Below are 25,681 nucleotides of genomic sequence, written 5' to 3'. Positions count from 1 at the left end.
GTCGACCGAGAGTTTCCGGTCTTTTTGACACATCCAGTACTTTGTTCTTTTCTTGAATACCGATAACCTCGTACGCTCTCGTGCGATTGTTACTACGTATCTTGTTATCACTTTTTGACAGCCTTTATTGTTGTGCTATTTTCTCTTAGGAAGGTCCAAAGAGCTTTTAGAAGTCTCACACTAATGTTTTTTTTAACTTTCCTCAATGTTGCACGGATATGAAATTCGTAATCTTTCTAGTTCGTGATAAAATCTATTTCTAACCTCAAATCTAACGCATATAAATACAATATGATAATAGGTATCTTGAGACTCTGCTCCGTGTAGCAACATTTATATAACCTTTTCTCGCGATTCATTAAATTTAGCTCTTAAATGATTAATCATTGTGATCAATCTTGGTTCATCAAGTCTGCTAAACCATGCATGTTTGTTTTCCATAAATGCAATACTCGTTAAAATATTCAATTCCCTTGAATCTTCCTTGTAGTTCTAACCTTTCTCTAGTTCTATTGTACATATCTTCTTTAAATAATGTCCTCCAGTCTTTAATAAGCACCTTGATTCTATCGTACTTCTTTCGTTGTCTCCTAAGCTAACGCACCTCGTTTCCTTTCATTCTTACATGACTAGAAATCTATCCTATAATATTTTTTATACTATTATCTACCTTTGATAAAACATCTCCTGCAAAGGAATATCTTTTCTTTTATTTGATTGATATGTTTATAATGATCTTAGGCTATGGTCAACGTGACGCTACAAATGCTTCGAAGCATTCCTCTTCTCTTTTCTTTCAATGAAGAAAGAAAGAAAAGAAGAACGCTCCAAAGCATTTGTAGCGTCACGTTGACCGTAGCCTAAGATCATTATTACACAAAGTGCTTTAAATCACTTAAAATCAATGTTAGTCATTTTTTATACAAAGCTTAAAATTTTCTCAATCGTCAGTGCATTTGTGATATTATTCAAAATCACAATATATATAAATATACCAGAATTCTAAAAAATAAATAAGATTTGTAAAACCAGGACTAAAAATATAGAACATATAGATGATAGATATTTGTAAGATAAGTATATGTATATTGTTATTGAAAAAGAATTTGCCTCCTCCAGTAGTTTTGCACTAAGTAGGTACATGAAATAGTTTTTTTAAATAACTTCATTTTCAACTCACTAAAGTATATGAATATATGTATATTTAGTAGTACAATCGTTGTGTATAGTTAATTCTTACATTTTAACGATAAAGAGGAATTTTGTAAAAAAAAAGGACTACGTTGTCTCTAGGAAACATTGGGAGAAGACGTCCTGCGAATGTCCACGGACGAAATCGTATCACGTACGCGACTTTTGGATAACGAAATCAAGATAATGAAGAGCGAGGTGATGCGGATTTCGCACGAGCTTCAGGCGCAGAACGATAAGATCAAGGAGAACACAGAGAAGATCAAAGTGAACAAAACCCTCCCATACCTGGTATCCAATGTCATCGAGCTATTGGACGTCGATCCGCAGGACATGGGGGAGGAAGACGGAGCGGTGGTCGATTTAGATGCGCAAAGGAAGGGCAAATGCGCGGTCATAAAGACGTCGACTCGCCAGACGTATTTTTTGCCCGTGATCGGACTGGTCGACGCCGAATCGCTGAAGCCAGGTGACTTGGTGGGTGTCAACAAAGACAGTTATCTCGTGCTGGAGACTCTGCCGGCCGAATACGATGCCAGAGTCAAGGCTATGGAAGTAGATGAGAGACCTACAGAGCAGTACTCTGACATCGGTGGGCTGGACAAGCAAATTCAGGAGCTTATCGAGGCTGTTGTGTTGCCTATGACACACAAAGAGAAGTTCGAGAACCTGGGAATACAGCCCCCTAAGGGCGTTCTGCTCTACGGCCCACCTGGAACCGGAAAGACTTTACTAGCTAGAGCCTGCGCCGCCCAAACAAAATCTACCTTCCTAAAACTGGCTGGCCCGCAACTAGTACAGATGTTCATCGGCGATGGTGCCAAGTTGGTCAGAGACGCGTTTTCGTTGGCCAAGGAGAAGGCTCCGGCGATAATATTCATCGATGAATTAGACGCTATCGGCACAAAACGTTTCGATTCGGAAAAGGCGGGAGACAGGGAGGTACAACGTACGATGTTGGAGCTGTTGAATCAATTGGACGGCTTCAGTTCGACCGCCGACATCAAAGTTATCGCCGCTACGAACAGAGTCGACATCTTGGACCCAGCCCTGTTGCGTTCCGGACGCTTGGACAGAAAGATCGAGTTCCCGCATCCCAACGAGGAAGCCAGAGCGCGCATCATGCAAATTCACTCACGTAAAATGAATATGTCGCCTGATGTAAATTTCGAAGAATTATCCAGATCCACGGATGATTTTAACGGAGCACAGTGTAAAGCTGTTTGCGTAGAAGCGGTAAGCATTTAAGTTCAGGATCAATTATAATAATAGCAAGCATCAACTCTAACTGAACAATAAATATAAAATTTTTTCTGTCTATATATTCACTAATATATTATTAACATCTACATCATATCGTTTAAAAATTATTATATTGTCACAGTTAATAATTTGCCCTATTCGATCTTGCTACGTAATTTTGTCAAAATAATGATCAAAATGTGATGTGTTTCAGGGTATGATAGCATTACGACGGAACGCAACAGAAGTTACTCACGAAGATTTGATGGAAGCTATTAATGAGGTCCAAGCGAAAAAGAAAGCAAATCTGAATTATTATGCTTAATACGCCGTGTCGCTTTATTTATTTATTAAGATATCTTTTGTATAATAATAAATATAGAAATGTCTAACCTTCATATTTTCTTATTTTTCGGCAAATACGAGATGCACAAAGAAAAATGACTGAATGAATACTTTTCAAAGTCACATGTATTGAGAACAAAATTTTTAAATGTCATGTTCACTTTGTTACACAAATCTTTTTCACAATGACTTAAAAAATGAAATTTCACACTTTGAATAGGAATTTTTATTAAATATTGCAGATACATTTTTTTTTAAGATGCCGTATCACGCTACAAAAATAAAATTTTAATGACATATATTTATTTTATGCAAATTGGTACAAGGTATAGTGATGAATTGTAAAATTGTTGCCAGATGAAGTATATGAAAGAAACCAAATTGAAATATTCACACAAAATATTGATATTTTAGCTTGCACAGTAGATGATATCTGAGTTCATGATCTTCCATTTATTAACTAATTGTATATGACGTCCTTCTAGATAGATTACAAATAGATTTAACGAGAGAGAAATCATTAGAAAGAGTAACTTATATGTTATTTCCAGCATTTACAAAATGCTTATCAATTATAAAATAACTTGTCTTGCTTGAAATGACGATACATAATAGAAGATACGATATCATAGTTATTAATCTATAATTCTCATCGCCTTCTGTGACTTCTTTTCCTGATTCTATAAAAATGGAAAAATATGAAATATAAATATCGATATGTGAATCTAAGTATTGTATCAATTTAAAGATTCAAATAACTCTATTACATAGTAATACTTACTTCTTCGGTCCTTTTACGAAGCACCAATCGACGGAGATAGCCTGACCTAGGATTTCTGTGCCGTTTAGAGCCTCTTTTGCAGCTTGTGCCTCCTTAAACGTTTCGTATTCCACCAATGCGTAGCCTTTTAGAAATCCCGTTCTTCTATCCAGATTTAAATGCAAGTTCTTGATCTGGCCAAACTCAGAGAACTTGTCCTGAATATCGTCCTCCTGTGCCTCCTCGTGTACTGAATTTATGAATAAGATCCATCCTTCCACAGCTGAAAGTACATAAAAAATATTAAATTATACCGACTGTAACAAATAAAATGGAGAAAAAAAATAAATCTTGTAATTCAAACTGAATTAACGAAGCTACAACAAAGATGTATTCTCACATCTCTGAGGGCCAGGCTCGTTGTCGTCCTCTTCAACCACATTCATGGACTCATAATGACCAACGTCATCTCTCGTCGACACTAATTCTGCACCATGGCCTCTGCCTTTCCTCTTCTTCGCCTTCTCCTTAAGACGAGCGATACCCTCTAGAAACACGCCAAAATAATCAGAACAATTTTTCACACGGTCCACATCGTTATGATCTTATTGCCATCTGTTTTCACATTTCTCATCATGAAATCTAACGATTTCAGGCGAGATTGACGTTTGCACCGCCAATATTATTCAATAATTGCGTGCTACTCCAAAACTGCCAGGAAGAGAGATATGGGGCTTGCTCGTTTTAACTGAACTTCTTGCACGATTCATCTTTCCTCTTTTTTTTCACGTTGGACAGAAAAAGAGAAAAGATAAACTGTGCAAGAAGTTCAGCTAAAACGGACAGGCCTCAGCTTGTTAAAGAGACATAAATGTATGAAAACGAGCTGAAGAAGTTATCGAAGAACAGTACGAAGTTGAGGTTACAAGCTAAATCAATGCTCATAAAATGTAATGAGAAAACAAGACTTACGATCTCCCTCGTCATCCACCTCAAACTCCTCAGCGTTATCGATGTCCAAAACGTCCGCCATGGCTAAAGTTGAACTATTTAAATAACGTGTACGTTAATCACTCCGCTTTACGATATCGCGGATATCGCGTTTAGTTTACTACGCGTTGCCGTACTCCGTAGCACTTGACCATGAGCAACAAAACAAAACAGTGACTTTAGCGCCACCGAACACTCCTGGCCCAATGGCGAACTAAGCGTGCGACAAACACGGCGACAAATATTACAGGAACCAAATTTAAATCTTCATATACGTATACGCATGTATATCTTTCCGATAAGTAAAAAGTATCAGGAGAATATAATCAGGTAAGAGATGAGAAAATTGAAACTGCAGACACTGCCATTGCAAACAAGCTTGAACGTATTTATTATTCTCTTTACAAGCATAAATAATGCTTGTTTACTACAATTGTTGTTATTAAATTTAGAAAGTAAATGGTTACACATACATATACGTATATATTCGTCAAATGTTTAAAATGATGCAGTTTCTCTCTACGACCACACGCAGGAAGAAACTTTGTAAATCAATTGTATTCTATATATATTTCTAGAAATATTAGTTTGAGCAATTTTCCTCCTTCGCGTGTTGAGGCAAGAAGAGAAATTTTATAAAAAGAATTTTTTTTATACATTGCTTTCATATTTCTGAAAACATAAGAATAAATAAGGTAGCTTCTTGATCTACCGTAAAAATTATACAATGTCTTTCACGAGAATTTCATCAATTTTCTATAGTTCTGTTACAATAACTGCATCACATAACTTTGTTATAACTCGTATTATTATAATACAATTAGTATTATTATAATTTTGTTATAATGGTTATTATAACATTGTCATACAATTATTGTATTATACACTTTTGTTATATGTTACATACTTTTGTTATAATGATTATATTATTTAACATTATATAACGTCATAGTAATTTCGTTATGATATATACGCTAAATGACAAAATTTTATTTATCATTTATTAACCCTCGGTTGTCGCACCTCTTTTTCTCCAATACGTTTATCACTTGTATTATCAATTTGACCCCAACCAATAATTTTCAAGCAGCTACTGTTCAAAAACTAATAGTTTATGTGAATCGCAAAGAATTCTAGAATTGTACAATGTAGTCTCATTATAAAAAATTAATTTTTTGAGTGGCATCATGTTCAAAAAATTCATTTTTCAATGTTTTTTGGTCAAAATTTTGCATAATACTCAAGATATTTTACTTTAATAAAAATAAAAAAAATAGTCTGGGGTCACTTTGACCTCGTATGACAACCGAGGGTCACCTTTAAATAAAAGTCAGACTTCATGAATAAAACTTTTTATCACTTTCCTTTCTGTATTGACTGCAAGCCACCGCGAACGAGCACGACGAAAGCTGCAACAGACAAAAAATAAAATAGAAAATTTAGTTCATTATGTTTTGTAAATGTTACTATAAATTATTATTGTTAAAACGTCTTAATGTTTTTTCAATCGCCATTGGAATGCTTTTAATATTTGATAAATATAAAACTTTATTATGATAATATGTATATAATACATATTACAGAGTGCATGTATACTATCGACTTATCTGCGAATTAATCAATTTAGAGTTGATTTTTCCTTAGCAAAAATATCAAAATCATTTATTTAGTTTTAAATTATTGTATATTTTTAAAATTAAGTTTAATTACTATATATTACTATAAAGATAAGTTTGACGTTAAATGAAAATAAACACAATTCTTCTCTTTAGAATTTGTTTTATCACATTCATATTTTTGCCAGTTGCTTATGATCGATTGAGACGATAATCTGATTGTGAGACTTGAATATTTTTGCTGAGAAGATCATAAAGAATCAGATAATTGTCATAAAAAAATAAAGATAATTAACGAATTACGAGATAATCGATGTATATCAGTTATATATATATTGTACACATATATATGTTGGTATTTAATTATTCATATACATATGTCAATAAATAGAAGTCTGAATGTAAAAAGTTAAATAATATAATTATTTATTCGAACGTACGTGGCATACGCGCGCTGCAGTAACTCCAGCTCGTACGGTATGTGTAAACCTATAAGAACTCCTATAACTATAACGCTCCCGAAGTTAAAGATGCCTTTGGTCCATGAATCATTAGTCAAAGCTAATATAAAGTGACGTACGATTATAAAGATCATACACGCGTTATATGTTAGTGTACCAAGTACTATAAAAAGAGAATAACAGACTGCTCGAAACATGTCACACATCTCTCTGCTATTTCTGCATATCTGCCAAAAAATCAACATCATATACAAAATATATATTAATGAAATATTGCTTCTGATAAAATCATTAATAGTTAATTCGATAATTAAAATTGAGCGCTTAAATTCTAAAATATTGCTGACATCCCATCACAATTAAATTAACATTCTATCACCATTTTATCTCTTTTCTTACGCTCTTGGCTGCGGTCCACTTGACGCTACAAATGCTTCGAAGCATTCTTGTAGCGTCAAGTGGACCGCAACCCTTATAGGCACGCTAAAATTATAAATTGTTCAAAGAATTGAATAAGTATTGTCATGATAGATTGCTTATAAAAAAACAATGTCTTCTGTTATATATCTCTATTAAAAGTTTTATTGTTTTGATATATGTATTTAACATGCATGTTTATGTATTGAGCTTCAAGTATGACACTGATGATCTCATTTTTACTTAATAACGTATATCGATTTCTCGCAAAATACATTTTTTAAATTGTAAAGTAATAATCTATTTTGCTATAAGATATAGAAATTCTTTTCTTTCCTTCTCTCTCCCAAATTTTATTTTATTTTTGACGAGCACTTTGCGATTGTCAATCCCTTCATATGGATTACCTGTATTAATGATTTGTACTTTACTTCTAATGGAAAGGCAGCATTACAATGTGTGCAATAAGATTGCTTTCTGAGGTTTGACGTATATTCTAAACAATGAATATGCATAAATTCCCGGTCACCGGTGCATTCACATGGACGTATGAGTTTCCCCTTACTGTCATCTAGAGCATAAGCAAATTTATACATACATTTTGATTTGCAATACTTCACAAGTAGAATAGAATAGAATTTATTTACTTCAGCTACTTGACAAATAATAGTTGTACATACAATACACTTGGTAATAATTTCGCGTCATTAGAGCGTTTGAATTCTTTTTTCAATATCTATTTTGCAGAAATATGTGTACGAAATCTTTGATTTGTGAGTGTTGTGCCACACCGTTGTACAAATCATATAAGTTCAAAAATGCAATCTTATCAAAATCCTCAAAATAAACAAAGATTCATAGATGTCTTTTCTTAATTTTATAAAACGAATATGCATACCTTCGTTACAATGTCGGCATATAGATGTAAAGGCAATAATATCATTACTTTCCATGTCTATCGAATGAGAGAACATCGATTGCATGCGTATGCTAGGGTTCAAATCGTCCATTTCGTATGCTTCCATTTCTGATTTAATTTATTAAACAATTGTTCTTGAACACTTGCAGCATTAATGCGAGAAATTTTCCGAGTTTCCCTCTTTATGTCGTCACAATTCACTTAATACTGCTTTATATAGTACTGCGTTATATAGTACTCTAATAATCTTCGAGACTGAAAGAAAATATTTTGATATACTTGGACGGAGCCGGTTCAAATACAAACAGATTGCTCGGAACATTCGGTTTAATGGGTGTGTATATATATGTATATTCTCCTTCGGTTTCGAATCTATTTGATTTCATTATCGATTTTATCGTAAATTTCGATTTTCAACAACTTTCACACTTCAGTTGTCACATGCCCTCCACCTAAAAAAAAGGCTAAAAATTTAAAATTCCCGTTCACAGATGCCAAATATAAATTAAAAATTTTCATGTTCAACAAATAAAAACGTATGTATGTTCAATGAAACAGATAAAATGACTTTTCCATTGCATAGACATTTATTTGAAGTAATATGAAGAAATTGTCAAGGTAATAACCCATTGTAAAATAAGGATTAACTTCTGCTCGCCATGCTAATTACAGAAAAGCATTATACATTACTTATGCTATTATCCTAATTAGTCATTCTGGAAAAGTCGAGCGCGATAAATTCCAATAAATGATAACTGGTTTTTGTAAAACTGGAATTGAGGCATTATCTTCGCACTGAGAGAAAAAATCGGACAATTCTTTCAAAAGGCAACAAATAGATATTACCGATCCATTCAATCAGAATTATAAAAAGCCGATCAAGGAATAATGTCCGATCAATGATATCCGGATATCATTTAAACTCGGATTTTTCTCTCAGTGCGGAGAATTCTGTTAATTTGTAGCTTATTTTAAACTTCCTTCTTGCAGCCGAAAGTCTAATTTTCGCCGGAAATGGCAACGGAACCAATAATAAAGTGTACGTCGAAAGAGCAACTGGCTGGCATGAGATTGACAGATGAAAAGAACGGTGAAAAATCGGATAAGAAATTGACGGTGCTTGAATCGCATGGTTATGCGCTTGGGAAGACTATAGGTGCCGGATCATATGCCACCGTCAAAGTGAGCATCCATCGCATTTCCTTTTCTTTTCCTTTCTTCTCTAATGCCATTTTCTTTTTTAATTCTAAACTTTTGTTACATGCTCTCGTGCACAGATCGCGAAGTCTGATCGGCACGATTGCCAAGTGGCGGTGAAGATAGTCTCGAAGTTCCAGGCGCCCGGAGAATACCTCACGAAATTCCTACCTCGCGAGATCGAGGTGGTCAAAGGCTTAAAACATCCAAATCTCATTCACTTTCTGCAGGCGATAGAAACCACACATCGGTTGGTTCATCTTCCAGATTAATCCTTGAATAACATCTGTAGGCAGATCAGCGTAGAAATAAGTGTATTTGAAGCGATTGAGATGGAAATTCATCCCATGAAATTCTGTTATACGAATGCTCTTTCAATTTCTTTCAAATCGCTTGTTTTTTCCAGGGTGTACATTATTATGGAATTTGCGCAAAATGGCAGCTTGCTCGACGTTATACGACGCGATACTTATATCGACGAGTTACGTAGCCGTAGATGGTTCCGACAGCTTTTGGATGCCATCGATTATTGTCACGAGCACGGCATAGTGCACAGGTAAAGAAAAATACAATAATCGTTAATGAAAATTTTTAAAGAGAATGAAGATTTTAAAGCTTGTTGAAAGACATAGTAAAGTTACGATCTCGAGAGAGATCTAAATAAAGATTGTTCAGAGCAATAATTTTAATATAACTCTAATGAAAACTCTTGCAGAGATGTAAAGTGCGAGAATCTGCTCATGGATTATCGCTTCAATGTTAAATTGTCTGACTTTGGATTCGCGCGTGGGCAAATGAAATCGAAGAACGGCGAGTGGCCTCTCAGTACAACTTACTGCGGCAGTTATGCCTATGCATCGCCTGAAATTCTACGAGGAATCCCTTATCAGCCTCAACTCGCCGACATATGGTCCATGGGCGTGGTGCTTTATGCTATGGTTTACGGTCAGCTGCCGTTTGACGATACAAATTACGCACATCTGCTAAAGGTATCCAGGTATATGCCAAGACCAGTATACTCAATGTATACTGAGGTCGAGACCAACCTTTCGCATATTCTTCTTCCAAAATATATCTCAATTTATAAAAATTATTTTTTTTTAGGTCAATAACAGATCATAAAAAATTTAAATATTAATATATATATAAAGTAGAGAATAATAATAATCTTTACTGAACATGGAAGTACCAGTTAAAAAATTACTATTTTCTACATACGTTCCTTGCAAACGACTATGCCTTTTGTGCTGTTATTTTCTAATGCAATCCATTCCTCTCTCTCCTTACTCAGCAAATACAAAACAGAGTGGTGTTTCCTAAACGTCCTAAAGTATCTCAGTCGTGTCGTTCTCTCATTACCCGTATATTAGTACCTCAATACGCACGATTACGCATCAATAATATAAAAAGCGACGCTTGGCTCGAGACATCTGTTGTCGCTCAAACATCGATCAGCGACAGATTTATTGTAAGAGTTAATCAATGCACCCAAGTTTATATGTGTGCCTGAAGAATTTTTGCGCTTTATCACCTTTTATGTTATTACAGGGAGCATTATCTACAATACCTGCAACTAAAGAATCCAAAGTATTTGACGAATGCGTAGTATCCATTGATCCTGCAATTTTTCAAGGGAATGAGAGATCGAAAGATGTTGTTGACGAAGATAACACAGGAATCAAAAAGACTGACTTAAACGCAAAACCATAAAGCTCATGTAATATCACAAAGTAACATTGTAAAATGAAGTAGTCAAACAGAATGTTAAATAATTAACAGATTAAAGATATAAAAAAAAGCAGTAATTTCCTAATAGTTCTTATTAATATACTATGTATAACAATCTAGTAATTATTTTATGATATTATGGCACTTTTTATTCTTGACTGTTTTTCAATCTATAAATATTAGATACTATAATACAAATAATAAAGCAATGCATCATACTTGGTAGACATATTTTCTGTTGAAATGACCAGATTTTGTCTAAATGCAATAAACAGTACATGGTACTGCATATACAAACTTATTATAAAGTAGATCTATACTTAGCAACCATAAGCAGTATTATGGTTCCAATTATAAATACACCGGGCGCAGTCGCTTTATGTATATCCTCTGTGTCATCTGCAACAGAAATATCTGCAATTAAAATTTATTCGTATAACAGTTTCATATTCATTAATAATGAATCATTATTAATAGTTACCACTTGCTTCTGGGAGTGGCTCCCAACCTAAACTTCTATCAATACCTATTTTCCACTGAGAATATAAAATATCACGTTCTGAAATTAATATATTAGTTAATTAATCTCTCCGTACAATGCCATAAAATTTGTATTTTTTGTAATAAAGTATGATTATTGTAAGATATATAATCACCATTCTCAGTTATTGATGGAAAAAAGATATCACTAGGAACAGCAGCGTCAATCTTCACATCCCATTTCCGTATTCCTTCCGCGCTACCCGCAGCAATTGCAACTCCAAGTGCAGTAGTTTCACACATTAATGGTCTAACTTTAACATATAAAATTATGCGTGCTCATTTAATTTGTTAACTTTTAATCTAACAATATGTATGTAAGCTATTGGAAGAAATATTTTACCTACCTACTGGAATACCACAGATATCAGCTTGCATTTGCATCAACAAATCATTATTGATCATTGCACCGTCAACCAACAGTTTTGACAGCACCAAACCAGTATCCTCCTTCATAGCTTCCAAAATGTCTCTCGTCTGAAAACATACCGCTTGCAGAGCTGCTTTTACAATATGTGCGTTAGTAGTATCTTCACTAATACCACATATGACACTGAAAATAGTTAATTTGTAGACTTAAACATTGTCGCAAAGTAGTCAAATTCCATTGTATTGATAAAACTAACTACCTTCGCGCATCTTTTCTCCAGTATGGAGCATACAGTCCAGCAAACGCTGGTACAAAAACAATACGATTGTCCGCGGATATTTGTTCGACAATAGTTTCACAGTTTTTTATATTAGTTAGTATTCCAAGATTATCTTTCAACCATTGTACAACGGCACCTGCGATAGCTACAGAACCCTCAAGAGCGTACACTGGAGAAGCGTGCGCTCCTAATTGATAAGCAACTGTCGTTAATAAACCATGAGACGAATCAACAATCTGTAACAATGAGAGAAACAAAATTATATTCATTTGTCAATGCGCTTATACTTGTACCAATATACACGTTGTGACAATATAATAAAATTTTTCTTACAGCTGTGCCAGTATTATAAAGGAGAAAGCAACCAGTGCCATAAGTACTTTTCGCCTGTCCTTGCTGTAGACACATCTGACCTACTAAAGCTGATTGTTGATCACCTAAACACTACAACAAATATTTTTATATATACTTGAGTCACAATTAATATTTCAGAATGAAAAATACGTTATATTAATAAAAATTAAATTTTAATACCATATTATTTGATATTATATCTTCGTTATACTTAATAAAACAAGACAAGGAGTGCTTACCCCTGATATAGGAACGCCCTGCAACAATTCATCTTGTATATAGCCATAAATCTCAGAGGAGCTCCGTATTTGAGGTAAAATTTCAGGAGGTATCTTAAAAAATGACAATAGAGTAGGATCCCACTTCAACGTCGCGATATTCATTAACATCGTTCTCGAAGCATTCGTGACATCTGTACTGTGAACACCACCGTTGGCACCACCAGTCAGATTCTAATTATAAAATTGGCGTGTTAATGTAAATATCAATCTACAAACATTTCTTTACATTACGCTTGCTTTGTGCGAACAAACCCAAATTAGCCAGGAATCGATGGTGCCAAACATGAGACGTTTGGCAGTTAACGCTTCTTGAACCTGAGGTACATTCTCCAACAACCATTTCAATTTCAACGCACTAAAGTATGGACTAATTGGCAAGCCGCAGAGCGGCTTCAAATAATTCTTATTTTTATTGTGTATATCCTTCAATATATCATCCACAATCGATGCAGCTCTCATATCCATCCATACTGCAACATATCAAAATTAATGACGTGTATCACGTATTGACAAGCCATTTAGGGAGAGGTGTCCCATTCATAACATTCATAATAACGTAATTTTACCTATGGCATTGTAAAGTGGTTCTCCCGTTACAGAATCCCACACAACTGTAGTTTCCCTCTGATTCGTTATACCAATCGCAACTATGTCAGCTGGATCTATCGTCAACTGCTTCAAGTTAAATACAGTTTGCTTGAGGCATTCCCTGACTGCCCTCAATATTTCTAAAGCGTCCTGTTCAACCCATCCCTCTTTTGGACATGTCTGCGATATCGAGACCTGATGATACGTCAAGACCTCAGCTGTGTCTGCTGCAAAAACCTGTATTATTGTAAAGGAGAAGAAATGTGTAAGCACGTATCTCACAACCTTATGTCATAATTACTTTAATAACAACAATCAATGATCAATAACGAAGGAAGAAATGGACAAGTGAAAGATACCAGATCTGTCACAAGTCTCTTTTGGATCAAACATCATCATCCATGTTACAAATTAAACTACATACCGCTTTCAATGTGTCTTCACACACACACAACTCAACAATTTATTTTAATTATACGAATATTTCGAACAGATTTATCACAGTAGTGTCGTATACCGTGCATCCTCGGACTTCCGATCGCGATAACCGTAAAGCCGCGAGAACCGCGGCAAAGCGGCTTATCTCTCATTATGATCATTGATACATTGCGAGACGAGGATTCTTCGTACCAGGAATCTCGCGCTGCTCGTCCCCTCGTCGATCGCGCCGACGAGAGGCCCGTATCTGCTCATCGATTCATTTTTGTTCATTTGAGCGAACGCGTGGTCGCCTCGTCACGACCGCGATCGTCATGCGACTTCAACACGTGCTCGCTAACCTGGCCCGAGTTAGCACCGACGCCTCGAAACTCGAAACTCGAAAGTACGACTGACGCTAATAGCGATGAGCGATCCGTTGTCTCCTTCTGAAATATGATGATACATCTGTGATGTAACCGAAGGAGAATCATGTCAAACTAGGTTTATTAATCAATATCCAAGCAGTTAAATTGATCGTCAGACATTGTTTAAATCGACCATGACTAAACGACTCGCGTCTCGCGTGAAGTCAAATAAATGATTGCGATTGTATCTAAGGAGAAAAATACGACGGGAATATGTTTGGAAACATTTAGTTTTTCTTTTATTTCAAGTTTTGTATTTTATTAGACCGTAGAACAATTGCGTTATCATATATTGAAGTAATCTGAAAAATCTCGAGTTTAATGCGCCGACAATTAATAACTTAAGTTATCTCAAAGTGGATGTATACCATGGTCATCAAGAGTCGTTAATTGATAAACGTTACGTTGTTCAATATATCTTAATTTGCAATTAATATCAAATTGGATTCGTCTTTATTCAGCTGTTCGCGTAAAGTTGCTTGTGAACCGCCTTAAATTCGACGAGATGATTGCGCATGATGCGGACGCGCGTAGGTCGCATGAACGACCGCAATTTTGAGAAAACTATACAAAATTATTATAACGTGCGAACGTGAAGAAGATGTAACGTTAAAGAATAGATCCTTGCAAATACAAAGCTGAAAAATTAACGCTATAAGCTATTCTGAACTTCCAACAGCGAGTTGAACTCGCTTATCTGTTCATTTCTGCAATGTAGATCAACTCTGTTTAACTTACTTTTAATCTATGTCGAATGTTACGTTCTACCACTGTAGATTAACTTTAATCTCAGTTTAACTTACTTTTATCTTTTTCTAATGGTAAAAGAATTAGAAAGGGACAAGAAGACAAAGATTAAAGTTAACCCGCATTGATAGAAATAGACAAAATTCTTGGAACTAGACGTTCAGCCGATACTCCGCTAGCCTAGCAATCGTGAGCGACGCTCGTTTCCTCTCCTTTTAATCCATTAGGTCAAAGGAGAGGAAACGAGCGAAAACGAGCGACTGCTCACGATTGCTAGGCTAGCGGAGTATCGGCTGAACGCACCCATTGATAAATATAGACATCATTCGATTGGAATTTAATGAGAACCGCCTTAAGATTTCAACAAAAATAGCTCAATATATATCGGCGAGGAAAGGGAATTATTTTCAATCATCAGTCATTTTCTCTGTGGAAGAAAGGAACATCATTTTTCAGCAGAAGAAAAGTAGACGATTTTCACGACGTGCGTTTTCCAGTTGAACGATCACGGACGCGTGGATCGTTCGCCGCACCCGGCACGGCGGCAACATGACTGAACATGACGGCAGACGACGGCGTCGCCATAGCAGATGGCGCGCGTGGCGCTCGCCCGTCCCCCTACGCGACGACGTAATATGCCAGGATCCTTTCCGTCCCAGACAGCCGCCACTCGCCAGGTAGTAAAAACGCGCGGATACCGATTACGTCGCCATTTTCAGGATTCCTTTGGCGTCGCAACGGCGCCCGTCGCCCGACCTGCTGACCCGGGCCGTCACACGGGGCGTCAACGCCGTCGTCACTGTCGTCAGGGCACCGCTCGGCTGCTGTTCTCCATCTCGCTGCCAATCGTCCGCACCGGGGAATGAAAATTTCAAGTCAGTGCTGGCAACTTTTTGCGTCTTGTTATCGTTGTCGCGTCCGACGCCGCCGTTACCGCTCGCCACGCTTGCCGCGCGCGTTCTCTCGATTTCGGCCGCCGAGCGTCGAGCAGGATCCGCTCGACGTGGAATCATGTGCGTCGTCGGACGATTTTCTGAGCGGCGTATCCGGGACCCCCGCGTTCCGAGTCTCGTCGGCGAGGGTCGCGTTCGACGCGGACATGGCGGGAGAGAACACGGACGGCCCCGTGTTCCGCGCTTCCGCGTCGAATGCGCGCCGCGACGCCCGCGCGCGACCGCGAGCTTTCGAGCGCGTCGAGTCGCACTGGCGAGTGGCGAGTGGCGTCTTCCCGCAGCGCGGCTCAACGCCTTGAACTTGGCGACCGTTCGATTTCGGCTTTTATCCGTATTCATTTTATCCGATTTTCACGTCACGAGATCGCAAACGCGGAAATACAACTTGTATTTTTACTGAAATCGCGACGCGGGTAGGCGGGTGGACGTCGACGTCTTGCGCGTCGATAAGAGGACAAACGACGCCCGGCGCTTCGGCGTCGTTGACTGATGACCGTACACGCTTATGACTCGCATTAAAAAAACAGTTGGCGCGATTATACATGCCTAACATGTCGAAAACTCTTTTCAATGTCTAATCGCAATAACGGGTCAAAATATGCAGAAAAAAATGTATGAGTTTATTTTCAGTAAAATCTCAGCAAACGCCAACTAACGATGACATTATACAATATTATAATTATATAAGTGTATATACAACACATGTACATAAAAGTTAATTGTAGGAAATGATGATATATTGATGTAATGAGACTGTTGGTTGGCGTTTGCTGGGATCTGTTAAAAACAGATTTTGCCAAGTGTTGGCGCATTATGCTTGCGTTGCTTACTCCCAATAGCTCCCAATGTGACCCTGGTAACACAATCTGATTGTTCAGATACGTCCCGAAGAAGTGCGCAAGAAAACAGTCCAAAATTGCAACAGAAATGCGCAAGACGTGCGACAGTTTTTATATATAAAATTTCACAGTAGCTTCTTACAGCAGACTGCTGCAATAGTACAGTAAGTATATACTCGTTCAATCACAGATATTATGCGTTTCTGTCGCAATTTTGGACTGTTTTCTTGCGCACTTCTTTGGGACGTATCTGAATTATCAGATTGTGTTACCAGGGGAATAAACGTGCGCAGGCTTTGTCCGCAGAACGCTAATAGAAATATAAATCTGTTAACGGAATATGATGGCAGATTTTGATTGTAAAAACAGAGCAGAATCTGCTATTTTGTAACCATTTGTAAATGATGTATTCCACTTATGCATTATATATGATATTTATTTATTATACGCCACTTTTAATTTTCTTCTAGTTGAAAATACAGTTATTATTCTTAATGAAATGTGGTTCCACATGGATTTCTAATTTTCCGCGCGAATCGTACGATGATACCATTTTAACGTAATGAATTGTATACGAAATAAAACTAGAATCATGACCACAACACGTATTATGTCAAGATCAAGGTAATTGAAGCTAACGATCGGAAGTGGCGCCCGTATAATGAATAAGTACAATATATGTATATGTATAAATGGAACAGTAACTAGATTTTACAACATGAGCTTATAACACAGGCCAACAAAAAAAGAAAAGTTGTCTGCGTCATGGACTAACTAGACCATGGTATTTCCATGTATTTTCGCCTGCTAAAACCGAATATGACCTCAGTTTTGCCCTTACTCGTCAGGATTTTTTTCTACAGCCAAAAACAAGGTGAGCAAAACATCTTGTTTTTGGCTGTAGAAAAAAATCCTGACGTGTAGGGGCAAAACTGAGGTCATATTCGGTTTCAGCAAGTGAAAATACATGGGAATACAATGTTCTAGTCCATGGCGCAGACAACTTTTCTTTTTTTGTTGGCCTGTGTAATTTATCACAACATTCCATTCGAATCTACTTGGCAGACTGCTAATATTTTGTTTACTGAGACATAATGAATAGATTCATACATAAGAAGCCTCTCAGAAGTCAAATTGATAAACTCCACGAGATAAAAAGTAGAGAAAATTGAAAAAATTATAATCTAATCGTGTCCTCTGCTAAAGTTAAGGAATAAAACAAAGTTGATCAGTGTGACTTCTAAGAGGCTCGTATATATTTAAGACATGAGTCTTAAAAATAAATTATTACTCTGACTACAAAATATCTGAAAGTTTCGTTAATAGGCAGGCAGAATAAAACTTACAAATTACATATCTTTACATCTAGTATCACTAACAATAAAATATATCAATTGCAGCGGTAAAAGATGATGGCTGACTCCGATAAAGATTCCATACAATGCTTAGTGTGCGACAGTAAAATTGGGGTATCCACTCGAAACAGTATTCGCATCTTTGATGATTCCAGTTGCACTGCAAGTGAGAGATCACTGGTGGATGTTATATCAGCTGTTTTAGAAATCGATATCAATGAGGAATCTGCGCATTCCCACGTCATTTGTAAAAAATGTTTTAAGCTGTTCAATGAGGTAAAGCAATTACGTTAAACGGCGATTTTTCGCGCGATTTTGCAATTTCCTCGATCAAAAATTTATCGAATTGGTCGAAAATTACATTTTCCTTTTTTTTACGATTTTAGGTGGACGAACTTGAAAGTAAATTAACTGAAGTCAAAATGGAGTTATGTAACAATTATAAGAAGACAATTGAAGTTAAAAAATTATGTGACATACTTCAAAATGAAGATTACAACGATCATGATTATACTGATAATACGGAAAGTCAACACACAATAGAGGTAAGATGTCACGTAAAGCTTGATTCAAAATCAATTAATTATTTATCAGTTATAATTTAGTAGCATATAACTATATTTGTAATATTTATAGGAAGTGCAAGAAGAAGATAAAGATTATGCACCAGAGGACGATACAGAGACACAAGAGGAGGGAGAACTGCTTGTAGAATCAGAAGAATTCACGGTTGAAGAAGCGGACGAAACAAATAGTTCTGATAGCAAAAAGAAATCGAAGAAGAGCAAAGTTAAAGTACATCGCCCTCAGGAAAATGTACGTACGCGGAAGAATTCTTATTCTCGCAACATAAATTATAAATAATTATGGTATATGGATTATGTTATGACGTTTTTTCAGATTGTATTTAAAGATGAATCTTCGTACACCTGCTGCTTGTGTCCAAACGACGAGGAGAGATTCACGGGAGATGCTAAAGTCATTGTAGTGCACATGAAAGAGGTGCACGAAATTCGTTTGTATATTTGCGACGTATGTGGACAGGATTTTAGAAAGAGAAACGAACTCTCCATGCATCTCGACGATCACGTCGCGAAGGAGGAAGGTGACTTTCAATGCGAGATATGTAATAGAATATTTAGTAATCTGCGACTATTCCGAATTCATAAAAGGATACATTATCCCCAAGTGAAATCATGGTCCTGCGTGACGTGTGGGAAAAAATACAAGTATAGTATCGTGAAACCAACATAAAACTATGAAATATAAATAAAATAGAAAGGGAGAGATAATATATATATTTTTTTTCTTCGATTTAGTTCCAAAAATTTATTAGAGGAACATATGAACACACACACGGGTGTTCGCCCATACGTGTGCGAGACTTGTAACAAGGACTTCGCATCCAAGTATACGTATAAAGCACACGTAAAAACACATGAAGTACGACCTCGTCCATTCGAGTGCACTCGATGTAATAAAACGTTTTTAAGCCAGCAAAATTTGACTCAACATGAACGGACGCATAATGGGATAAAGGAATATATATGCCATCAGTGTGGTAAGATTGATATATATTTCATATAATATTAATATTTAATATTTTTGATACTTCTTGTGCCAATTCAATAGTTATCCCTTTTATGTTAACATCTCATTCGCTTTTTAACAATCATCTTTTTTTAAATTTAAAGGGAAGGCTTTTACCTCATCTCACAATTTAGAGGTACATAACATAGTACATACCGGATATAAACCCTACATGTGCAAAATATGTAGCAAAGCGTTTGCACGTAAAGCAGAAATACGTGATCATGAGAGAACTCACACAGGTGAAAAACCTTATCAATGCGAGTTTTGTGGAGCAACATTTAGGTGAGTATTTAGGTGAGTAACAGAAAAATTAGAGGGTTACACAGAAATTCTCTATGCTTAAATTAATTGTTCGCAAACGCGATTAATATCACTACTATTATTTGCAGTCAGAGATCGAATCTACAATCCCATAAGCGGGCGACGCATTATAACGACAAACGTTACAAGTGTGAGGAGTGTGGAAAAGGTTTCAAAAGAAGAAGATTATTGGATTATCATATAAAAGCGGCGCATACTGGCGAAAGGCCGTATAAATGTGAAGTATGTACAGCTACGTTTGTCTATCCTGAGCATTTCAAGAAGCACAGACGTATACATACAGGCGAGAAACCATATCTTTGTGAGGTATGTGCTTTAAAATGATCAAAACGTTTTCTCTAATTGTTTCTCATCCGGTCGTTTTTATTCTTACGTTTAATTTGCATTTCTCATAGATGCGCTCTGTTTCAGGTCTGTGGCAAAGCATTTAACAGCAGAGATAACAGAAACGCTCATAGATTTATACATAGCGATAAAAAACCGTATGAATGTTTAGTGTGTGGCATGGGCTTTATGAGAAAACCATTACTTTATGCACACATGCAAACTCAGGTAATATATGAGAAAACATTTTGAGCTTTAGCAAACTCTTTCTATTTTTGTTACATGTTATTCCATAGTCATGGTACGGTAGATTATTATTATGTATTGTAACACGTTATAGCTTGACATTTAGAATATTATTCATTATTTAGGGTCACTTAAATGATACCATAGTAGTGAATCAACCGCGACTGACGACGGAAGACGATCAAGTAATAACTATTCCCAATAATAATGGCGAACTGTTGATGGAAGAAGTTGAGAATCAACAACAGGTAATTTTTTTGTGTAAGAGATATAACGTGTGTATAAATTATATATTTTTATACAATTATATCCTCATAAATGAAAAATGTACAATAATATTCGTAGTACATTTATTCTTGATTTAAGAACGGTTGTTTTATTGCACACAATGTACATACAATATCGTGGAATATATATTCGCACAACGTGCGAAGTTTTATTACGTAAATATTATATATATATATATATATATATATATATATATATATATATATATATATATATTTTGTTACTTATATATTCAGCTGGACGAAACTGGGTTATATGTGACCGAACTGAAAGATCATGTGATTATACAACAAGAAGGGGAAGATCAGATATATAATGAAGAGGATGTTGTGTTAAATATTCCGGCAGAAGAAGTTGTAAGCGCCGAAGTCGACCATCTTGTCGTCGAAAATCAAGTAAAATAATATAATTTTTTTTAGAAGTTTGCTACGAAATAAATTTATTGCATTAAACGCTACATTTTGTTTTATAGATGGAGTTTGTGAAAACTGAAATTGTAGAAAATAAACCCGATATTAATCAAGTAGAAACGGTATACGCTTTTAACGAGAATGATGAAGGCGAGACGATAGTTGTACCAGCTTCAGGAGAGAACAAGAACGTGCGATTAGTGCAGATCAGATTTCCGACTTCTGTAGATGAAGAAGGCAGAAGCTGGTTGAGCTTAGTACAAAATACTTGAATTTTTTACTATCAATATGCTGTGTAATTTACTACGATTGGAAGTATGACTGGAATAAGTATGTACCAATGTATGTACCAATAATGACATATATGAGTCAGACGACATTTATGTGTTAGAACAGTTTAGAATATTAGATAATCTAAGCCTTGCCTCAATTATTGAATTATTGCTGTAATGTTCTTATGATGAATTTCTATATAAAAAATTCATCATTTAAAATAAAGATTTATATACTATTTTGGCTGCGATAAAATTAATTAAATTTATGTGAAAGTTGAATGTCAAATTCATTATAATCTAATAAATTACAGTCTAATTCATATTAATCATTACCATACAATTCAATGTCCAGTGTTATAAGATTAATTTTAATGATAATTTTTGTATGTGTGATTTACTGAAGAACATATTACTAAAACGCATTTATATTTTTTATTACAATTTCTTTGAAATATACATCTAAAAGATTATGAAACGTATATTATATTATGATGTGTGTCTGTGTGTGCATGTTATACATATACATATATTATTTATATATATACACACATATACATATCACAAATTTTACTGTTTATTATTAGGTACTTATTAAATAAGGAATATATATAATATATATTCATACACTATGTTTTATTATTTTAGTGGAGGCAAATTAGACCAAAACAGTGCGTTATCTCGGAACCGGTTTTGAGATAAAAACCTAATTTGCCTCCACTATTTATACAGCTTCAAATTTAAAAGTTTGAATGTTTAAATTACATTTATCAGTCTAAGTATCAATTTTTCCAACTACTTCAAACCATTGACGTAAGGCATCGCTCAGAACTCCCGGTAATGTGTTTATGTCTTTAAGAATCATATAAAATGGAAATGGGAAATTATCCATATATGATCGAATTCCTAACAATTTTCCTCCTTCGAACACAGGCATACGGATGTCTAATATTGAATCCTGAAAAAATAAACAATCAGACTTAATAATCATTTCTTAAAGTTTTTTAGTGTTGAAAATGAACTATTATTATTATTTCGATGATTATTAATAACATGATCATTTTAAGAAGTGAACTAAGAATTACCTTGTTAATTGGATTGTCGACTATTATGAACACTAGGAAGATATCTACAAGTCTAGCTCTCCTGACAGCATAATTCACTTTTTCTTTTCCTTCTGAAAATATCCCTCTACCATCCGATAGTACTACCAACAGTTTAGCATTGTCGGATGAAGTACGCTGATCCTCGAGCATGTCCACCGTAAAATCGACTAATTGCCCAATCATTGTCTTTTTTTGATCAAACCTCATTTCTTGTATTAGCCTGTAAAGAAAAAAACGGAAAAGAAACATGAAATGGCTATAAAATTCCAATTTTTACATGAAATAAATAAAATAAAATAAGATTATCCTGATTAAGTTCTTAAACAGCTATGACTGATAAATTTGAATATGTAAAATAGTGACTAATTGTAAGATCAATATTCTTTGTCTAGTTTTATCTCCTAAACTATTGAGCTTATATTTAATTTAATATTAAATGCATATAAAGATTATGTAAAAGTAAAGGTACCTGGATCCACTTTGTTCTGTGAAAGGTTCTCCTAAAGGATGCAACACTTTCACCTGCTCCCCGAAACTTATGACACTAAGTTGTCCTACTTCCAGATACGTCATTGCCTTACTAATCAGTGACAAAGACTCGAAGGCCAATTCCTTAGAATGATTATCTGCCATGCTGCTGGAATCGTCTAATGCGAGGACGATCTGATAGTCACGTTTCGACGGTTTCGTGCGCCTGAGCCAGATTTTATCTTTGCGAAATTGACTGGCTATATAAGGGATGATTTTTCGCATATTGATGCGTTTGCCCGTCTTATAATCGCCCTTCAATCTCGACGCTTGCGTGGGCTCCAACACCAATCTTAATTTTTCGGACAAATCCCTAGCGGCTGCATCCGTGACCGAACATAGACGATTCCATGCGGCTGTGGCTTCCTCCGTCGAAGGCATTTGCGTCCATTCGCCCAACATCTTTTCCACCTCGAATCGCTTTCTTTCCGCGTAACCAGAGGCAAGATCACTCTCTTCCACGCTCCATTCCATCGTGTGAAATGTAGATTCAGTTCCTCTCTGCACTTTCATAGTTTCTGCTGTTTCGCCTTCCAATTCGACCATTGTCTCCGTCTGATTGTCGTCCACGTTGTTTCTTTTACCATCAGAATCCTTTTTGCCTTTGTTATCTGTAATCTCGGAGATCTTTTCGGATTTCTGCTCATTTATTTTATCATCCGCCACGTCGTTCTCTTTATCCTCGTGCATCTCTACGTCCATAGTGTCATCTTTTTTCTCCTCTTCATTCTCATCTTTATCCGTATTCGAAGCTTGTTGTCTGACCTGATCTTCCGTCGCGGCGTCGAGCGTGCAATCGTCAAATCTTTCAGATTCCTTGATGTGTTGAGCCATCTCGGCTTTGTCGCCATCAGCATTGCTCGCATCGTCCTCCTTCTCATCTTTCGATATCTCGTCCTGCGAGTAGATCGTCTTCAATTTCTTCAGCGTCGGCTCAAATCTATCCAACAGACTGCGATCCTCGTTGCTCTCGCCCGGGTTCTTCCTCTTCTCGACTGGTTTCGTCATAGCGTTGGTCTGCGGTGCCGGAACAGTTTCCTGCTTAGATGATCCTGAATGCCCGCTTTCTTGTTGTGCCGATTGCGACTGGCCTGTGCCTTTATCATTATTATCCTCTTGAGTATTTTCGGCTGAAGTTTCCTCCTGTTGATCCTTCGTGTCTGGTTGTTGCGCCACCGTGTCCCGTGAACCTTCCATCGTTTCCTCAATTTGTTGCGCAGCATCCATTTGCTTGCTCGCATCATCTGCACTCGGCGCTGCCTTCTCTTGTAATTTGTCTTCCTCCGCTTCTTCATCTCGATTCTGCTCCTCGTCTTTGTTCTCGGCTCCCGCATTCTCTCCACTTTTCTCTTCAGTTTCCTTATCAGTTTCGAGCTCTTCCTCTGTTCTTTCCGCTTTGTTTTCTTTATCCGTATTATCGTTATTCTCGTTCTCGTCTTCGCTGGAGTTCTCCCCAGAATCATTTTCTTTAGTCTCCTCAGATTCTTTCCCGAGTTCTACATCCTGCTTCTCTGGCGGCGGCTTCTTCATCTCGTCGATGTCGAAGGGATTCTCGTCCTCGCCCCCCTTGTCTTCCTTACCGTCCTCATCCAGATTCAAGTCTTCCGGTAAATCAAGCGGTTCGGGTTCCGGTTGAGGCTGGAACTTGCCGTGATAAGGATTAATTTGATCCTCATCTACTTCTGGTTCATTCAGCTCGTTTATCTCCTTTTTATTTTCCACTTGTCGATTTTCATCTGTGTCGTCATCGTCTTCCTGTTTTCTGTTATCTCTGTCATCCCTCGCGCCCATTTCCTTCTCACCGATTTGTTCGCCCGTGCCTTCCTCTTCATCCTCGTTTTCCGGCTGTTCGTTGTCCTCTTCGGATTCTTCCTGATCGTCGCCCCAGATTTCTTTATCAAGCTGCTCAGCGCCTTCTCCCGTCTGTCCCATTTCTTTATCCAAATCGTTTTCTTCGTCATCGTCGCTCTGTTCTTCATCACTATCGTTCTTCTCCATATCTTGAAGCTGACTGTCGAAATCCTCAGACATGTCGATTCCCTTCTCCTCTTCCTTACAATTCTTATCGTCTTGTTTCTCCCGTTCTTGATCCGCGGGTCTTGCATCCTCAAGCTGATCCTCGGATTCTATTCTATCGGAAACGTCTCTCGTTCCTTCGCCATCAGCTAAACCCATTCCGCCTTTCTCTGTCATCTCGCCTGACTCGTTTGAATCGTTTTCCTCGAGATCTAAATCCTTTGGCACGCAGAACCCATTTGCAGCCAGATCTAAGAATACGTTTAATTGCAGGTACAGCATTTTACACGTGATACGGAATGATGCCACCTGCTCGTTTAAATAAAACTGCACGAGCAAGATATATTGTTCCAGTAGAGGTAAATATTTTACGAGCGACCTGAAAAAAAAATATATATACTTATTAATTTCATGAAATTTACAGCTTCTATTTCACGTTAGTAAAAATTTATTAACATTGTTTTTATTTATAGGTATAGAAAAATAATATGCTTTTGTTCAATAAAAGATTTCTCAAAAGAAACATCACATTATATTGATTATATTTTAAAATCATCTA

The 25,681-nt window shown here is 36.4% G+C and overlaps 7 protein-coding genes across 12 annotated transcripts in view; 3 read left to right on the top strand and 4 right to left on the bottom strand.

Annotated features, from left to right (window-relative positions):
- LOC112457288 (26S proteasome regulatory subunit 6A-B) overlaps positions 1-2,831 on the top strand; it is a 3,040-nt gene extending 209 nt beyond the window's left edge. Inside the window, exons 2-3 of the mRNA XM_025020231.1 lie at positions 1,294-2,427; positions 2,648-2,831. Coding sequence (XP_024875999.1) covers positions 1,294-2,427; positions 2,648-2,758 — 1,245 coding nt within the window. The 3' untranslated portion in view covers positions 2,759-2,831. The remainder of the gene's footprint in view (positions 1-1,293; positions 2,428-2,647) is intronic.
- A 228-nt stretch (positions 2,832-3,059) lies between these two features.
- On the bottom strand, positions 3,060-4,682 carry LOC112457291 (RNA-binding protein 8A-like). The gene is made up of 4 exons (XM_025020234.1): positions 4,511-4,682; positions 3,939-4,085; positions 3,560-3,821; positions 3,060-3,458 (listed from the first exon to the last, which is right to left on the bottom strand). Exons 1-4 carry the CDS (start codon positions 4,569-4,571, stop codon positions 3,428-3,430), a joined length of 501 nt encoding a protein of 166 aa, XP_024876002.1. The 5' UTR covers positions 4,572-4,682; the 3' UTR covers positions 3,060-3,427.
- Positions 4,683-5,750: 1,068 nt separating this feature from the next.
- On the bottom strand, positions 5,751-8,066 carry LOC112457290 (E3 ubiquitin-protein ligase MARCH3-like). 2 transcript variants are annotated; one of them, XM_025020232.1, is made up of 4 exons: positions 7,921-8,066; positions 7,430-7,593; positions 6,585-6,832; positions 5,751-5,937 (listed from the first exon to the last, which is right to left on the bottom strand). In XM_025020232.1, the coding sequence occupies exons 1-4, from the start codon at positions 8,045-8,047 to the stop codon at positions 5,859-5,861; spliced, it is 618 nt and encodes a 205-aa protein (XP_024876000.1). In that variant the 5' UTR covers positions 8,048-8,066; the 3' UTR covers positions 5,751-5,858. The 2 variants fall into 2 exon arrangements, with proteins under 2 accessions (XP_024876000.1, XP_024876001.1); XM_025020233.1 differs by lacking the exon at positions 6,585-6,832.
- Positions 8,067-8,936: 870 nt separating this feature from the next.
- Positions 8,937-10,937, top strand: LOC112457292 (testis-specific serine/threonine-protein kinase 3-like). Its single transcript, XM_025020235.1, has 6 exons — positions 8,937-9,123; positions 9,219-9,388; positions 9,545-9,694; positions 9,854-10,127; positions 10,430-10,606; positions 10,687-10,937. The coding sequence occupies exons 1-6, from the start codon at positions 8,956-8,958 to the stop codon at positions 10,846-10,848; spliced, it is 1,101 nt and encodes a 366-aa protein (XP_024876003.1). The 5' UTR covers positions 8,937-8,955; the 3' UTR covers positions 10,849-10,937.
- Positions 10,938-10,989: 52 nt separating this feature from the next.
- Positions 10,990-18,027, bottom strand: LOC112457287 (glycerol kinase-like). 3 transcript variants are annotated; one of them, XM_025020228.1, is made up of 11 exons: positions 18,010-18,027; positions 13,910-14,145; positions 13,258-13,516; positions 12,944-13,161; positions 12,650-12,862; positions 12,390-12,500; positions 12,036-12,292; positions 11,754-11,959; positions 11,523-11,660; positions 11,348-11,425; positions 10,990-11,265 (listed from the first exon to the last, which is right to left on the bottom strand). In XM_025020228.1, exons 2-11 carry the CDS (start codon positions 13,988-13,990, stop codon positions 11,168-11,170), a joined length of 1,659 nt encoding a protein of 552 aa, XP_024875996.1. In that variant the 5' UTR covers positions 13,991-14,145; positions 18,010-18,027; the 3' UTR covers positions 10,990-11,167. The 3 variants fall into 3 exon arrangements, with proteins under 3 accessions (XP_024875996.1, XP_024875998.1, XP_024875997.1); XM_025020230.1 differs by lacking the exons at positions 13,910-14,145; positions 18,010-18,027 and adding an exon at positions 15,686-15,908 and having other exon boundaries at positions 13,258-13,506; XM_025020229.1 differs by lacking the exons at positions 10,990-11,265; positions 11,348-11,425; positions 18,010-18,027 and having other exon boundaries at positions 11,564-11,656; positions 13,910-14,850.
- On the top strand, positions 15,657-21,911 carry LOC112457286 (zinc finger protein 436-like). 3 transcript variants are annotated; one of them, XM_025020227.1, is made up of 13 exons: positions 15,657-15,746; positions 18,064-18,294; positions 18,405-18,563; positions 18,655-18,834; positions 18,919-19,123; positions 19,208-19,247; positions 19,338-19,579; positions 19,713-19,893; positions 20,001-20,238; positions 20,344-20,484; positions 20,628-20,750; positions 21,027-21,185; positions 21,263-21,911. In XM_025020227.1, the coding sequence occupies exons 2-13, from the start codon at positions 18,073-18,075 to the stop codon at positions 21,470-21,472; spliced, it is 2,100 nt and encodes a 699-aa protein (XP_024875995.1). In that variant the 5' UTR covers positions 15,657-15,746; positions 18,064-18,072; the 3' UTR covers positions 21,473-21,911. The 3 variants fall into 3 exon arrangements, with proteins under 3 accessions (XP_024875995.1, XP_024875993.1, XP_024875994.1); XM_025020225.1 differs by having other exon boundaries at positions 18,919-19,247; positions 21,263-21,910; XM_025020226.1 differs by lacking the exon at positions 15,657-15,746 and adding an exon at positions 16,090-16,436 and having other exon boundaries at positions 18,919-19,247.
- A 142-nt stretch (positions 21,912-22,053) lies between these two features.
- Positions 22,054-25,681, bottom strand: part of LOC112457300 (midasin) — a 110,387-nt gene continuing 106,759 nt past the window's right edge. The window contains 3 exon segments of the mRNA XM_025020244.1: positions 22,054-22,430; positions 22,558-22,798; positions 23,048-25,501. Coding sequence (XP_024876012.1) covers positions 22,248-22,430; positions 22,558-22,798; positions 23,048-25,501 — 2,878 coding nt within the window. The 3' untranslated portion in view covers positions 22,054-22,247.

The sequence above is a fragment of the Temnothorax curvispinosus genome, unplaced genomic scaffold, assembly GCF_003070985.1.
Source record: "Temnothorax curvispinosus isolate PA1 unplaced genomic scaffold, ASM307098v1 QBEX01007734.1, whole genome shotgun sequence".
Taxonomy (NCBI): domain Eukaryota; kingdom Metazoa; phylum Arthropoda; class Insecta; order Hymenoptera; family Formicidae; genus Temnothorax; species Temnothorax curvispinosus.
The sequence above is the reverse complement of the archived record's forward strand: the minus strand, read 5'-3'. Positions and strand labels throughout refer to the sequence as shown.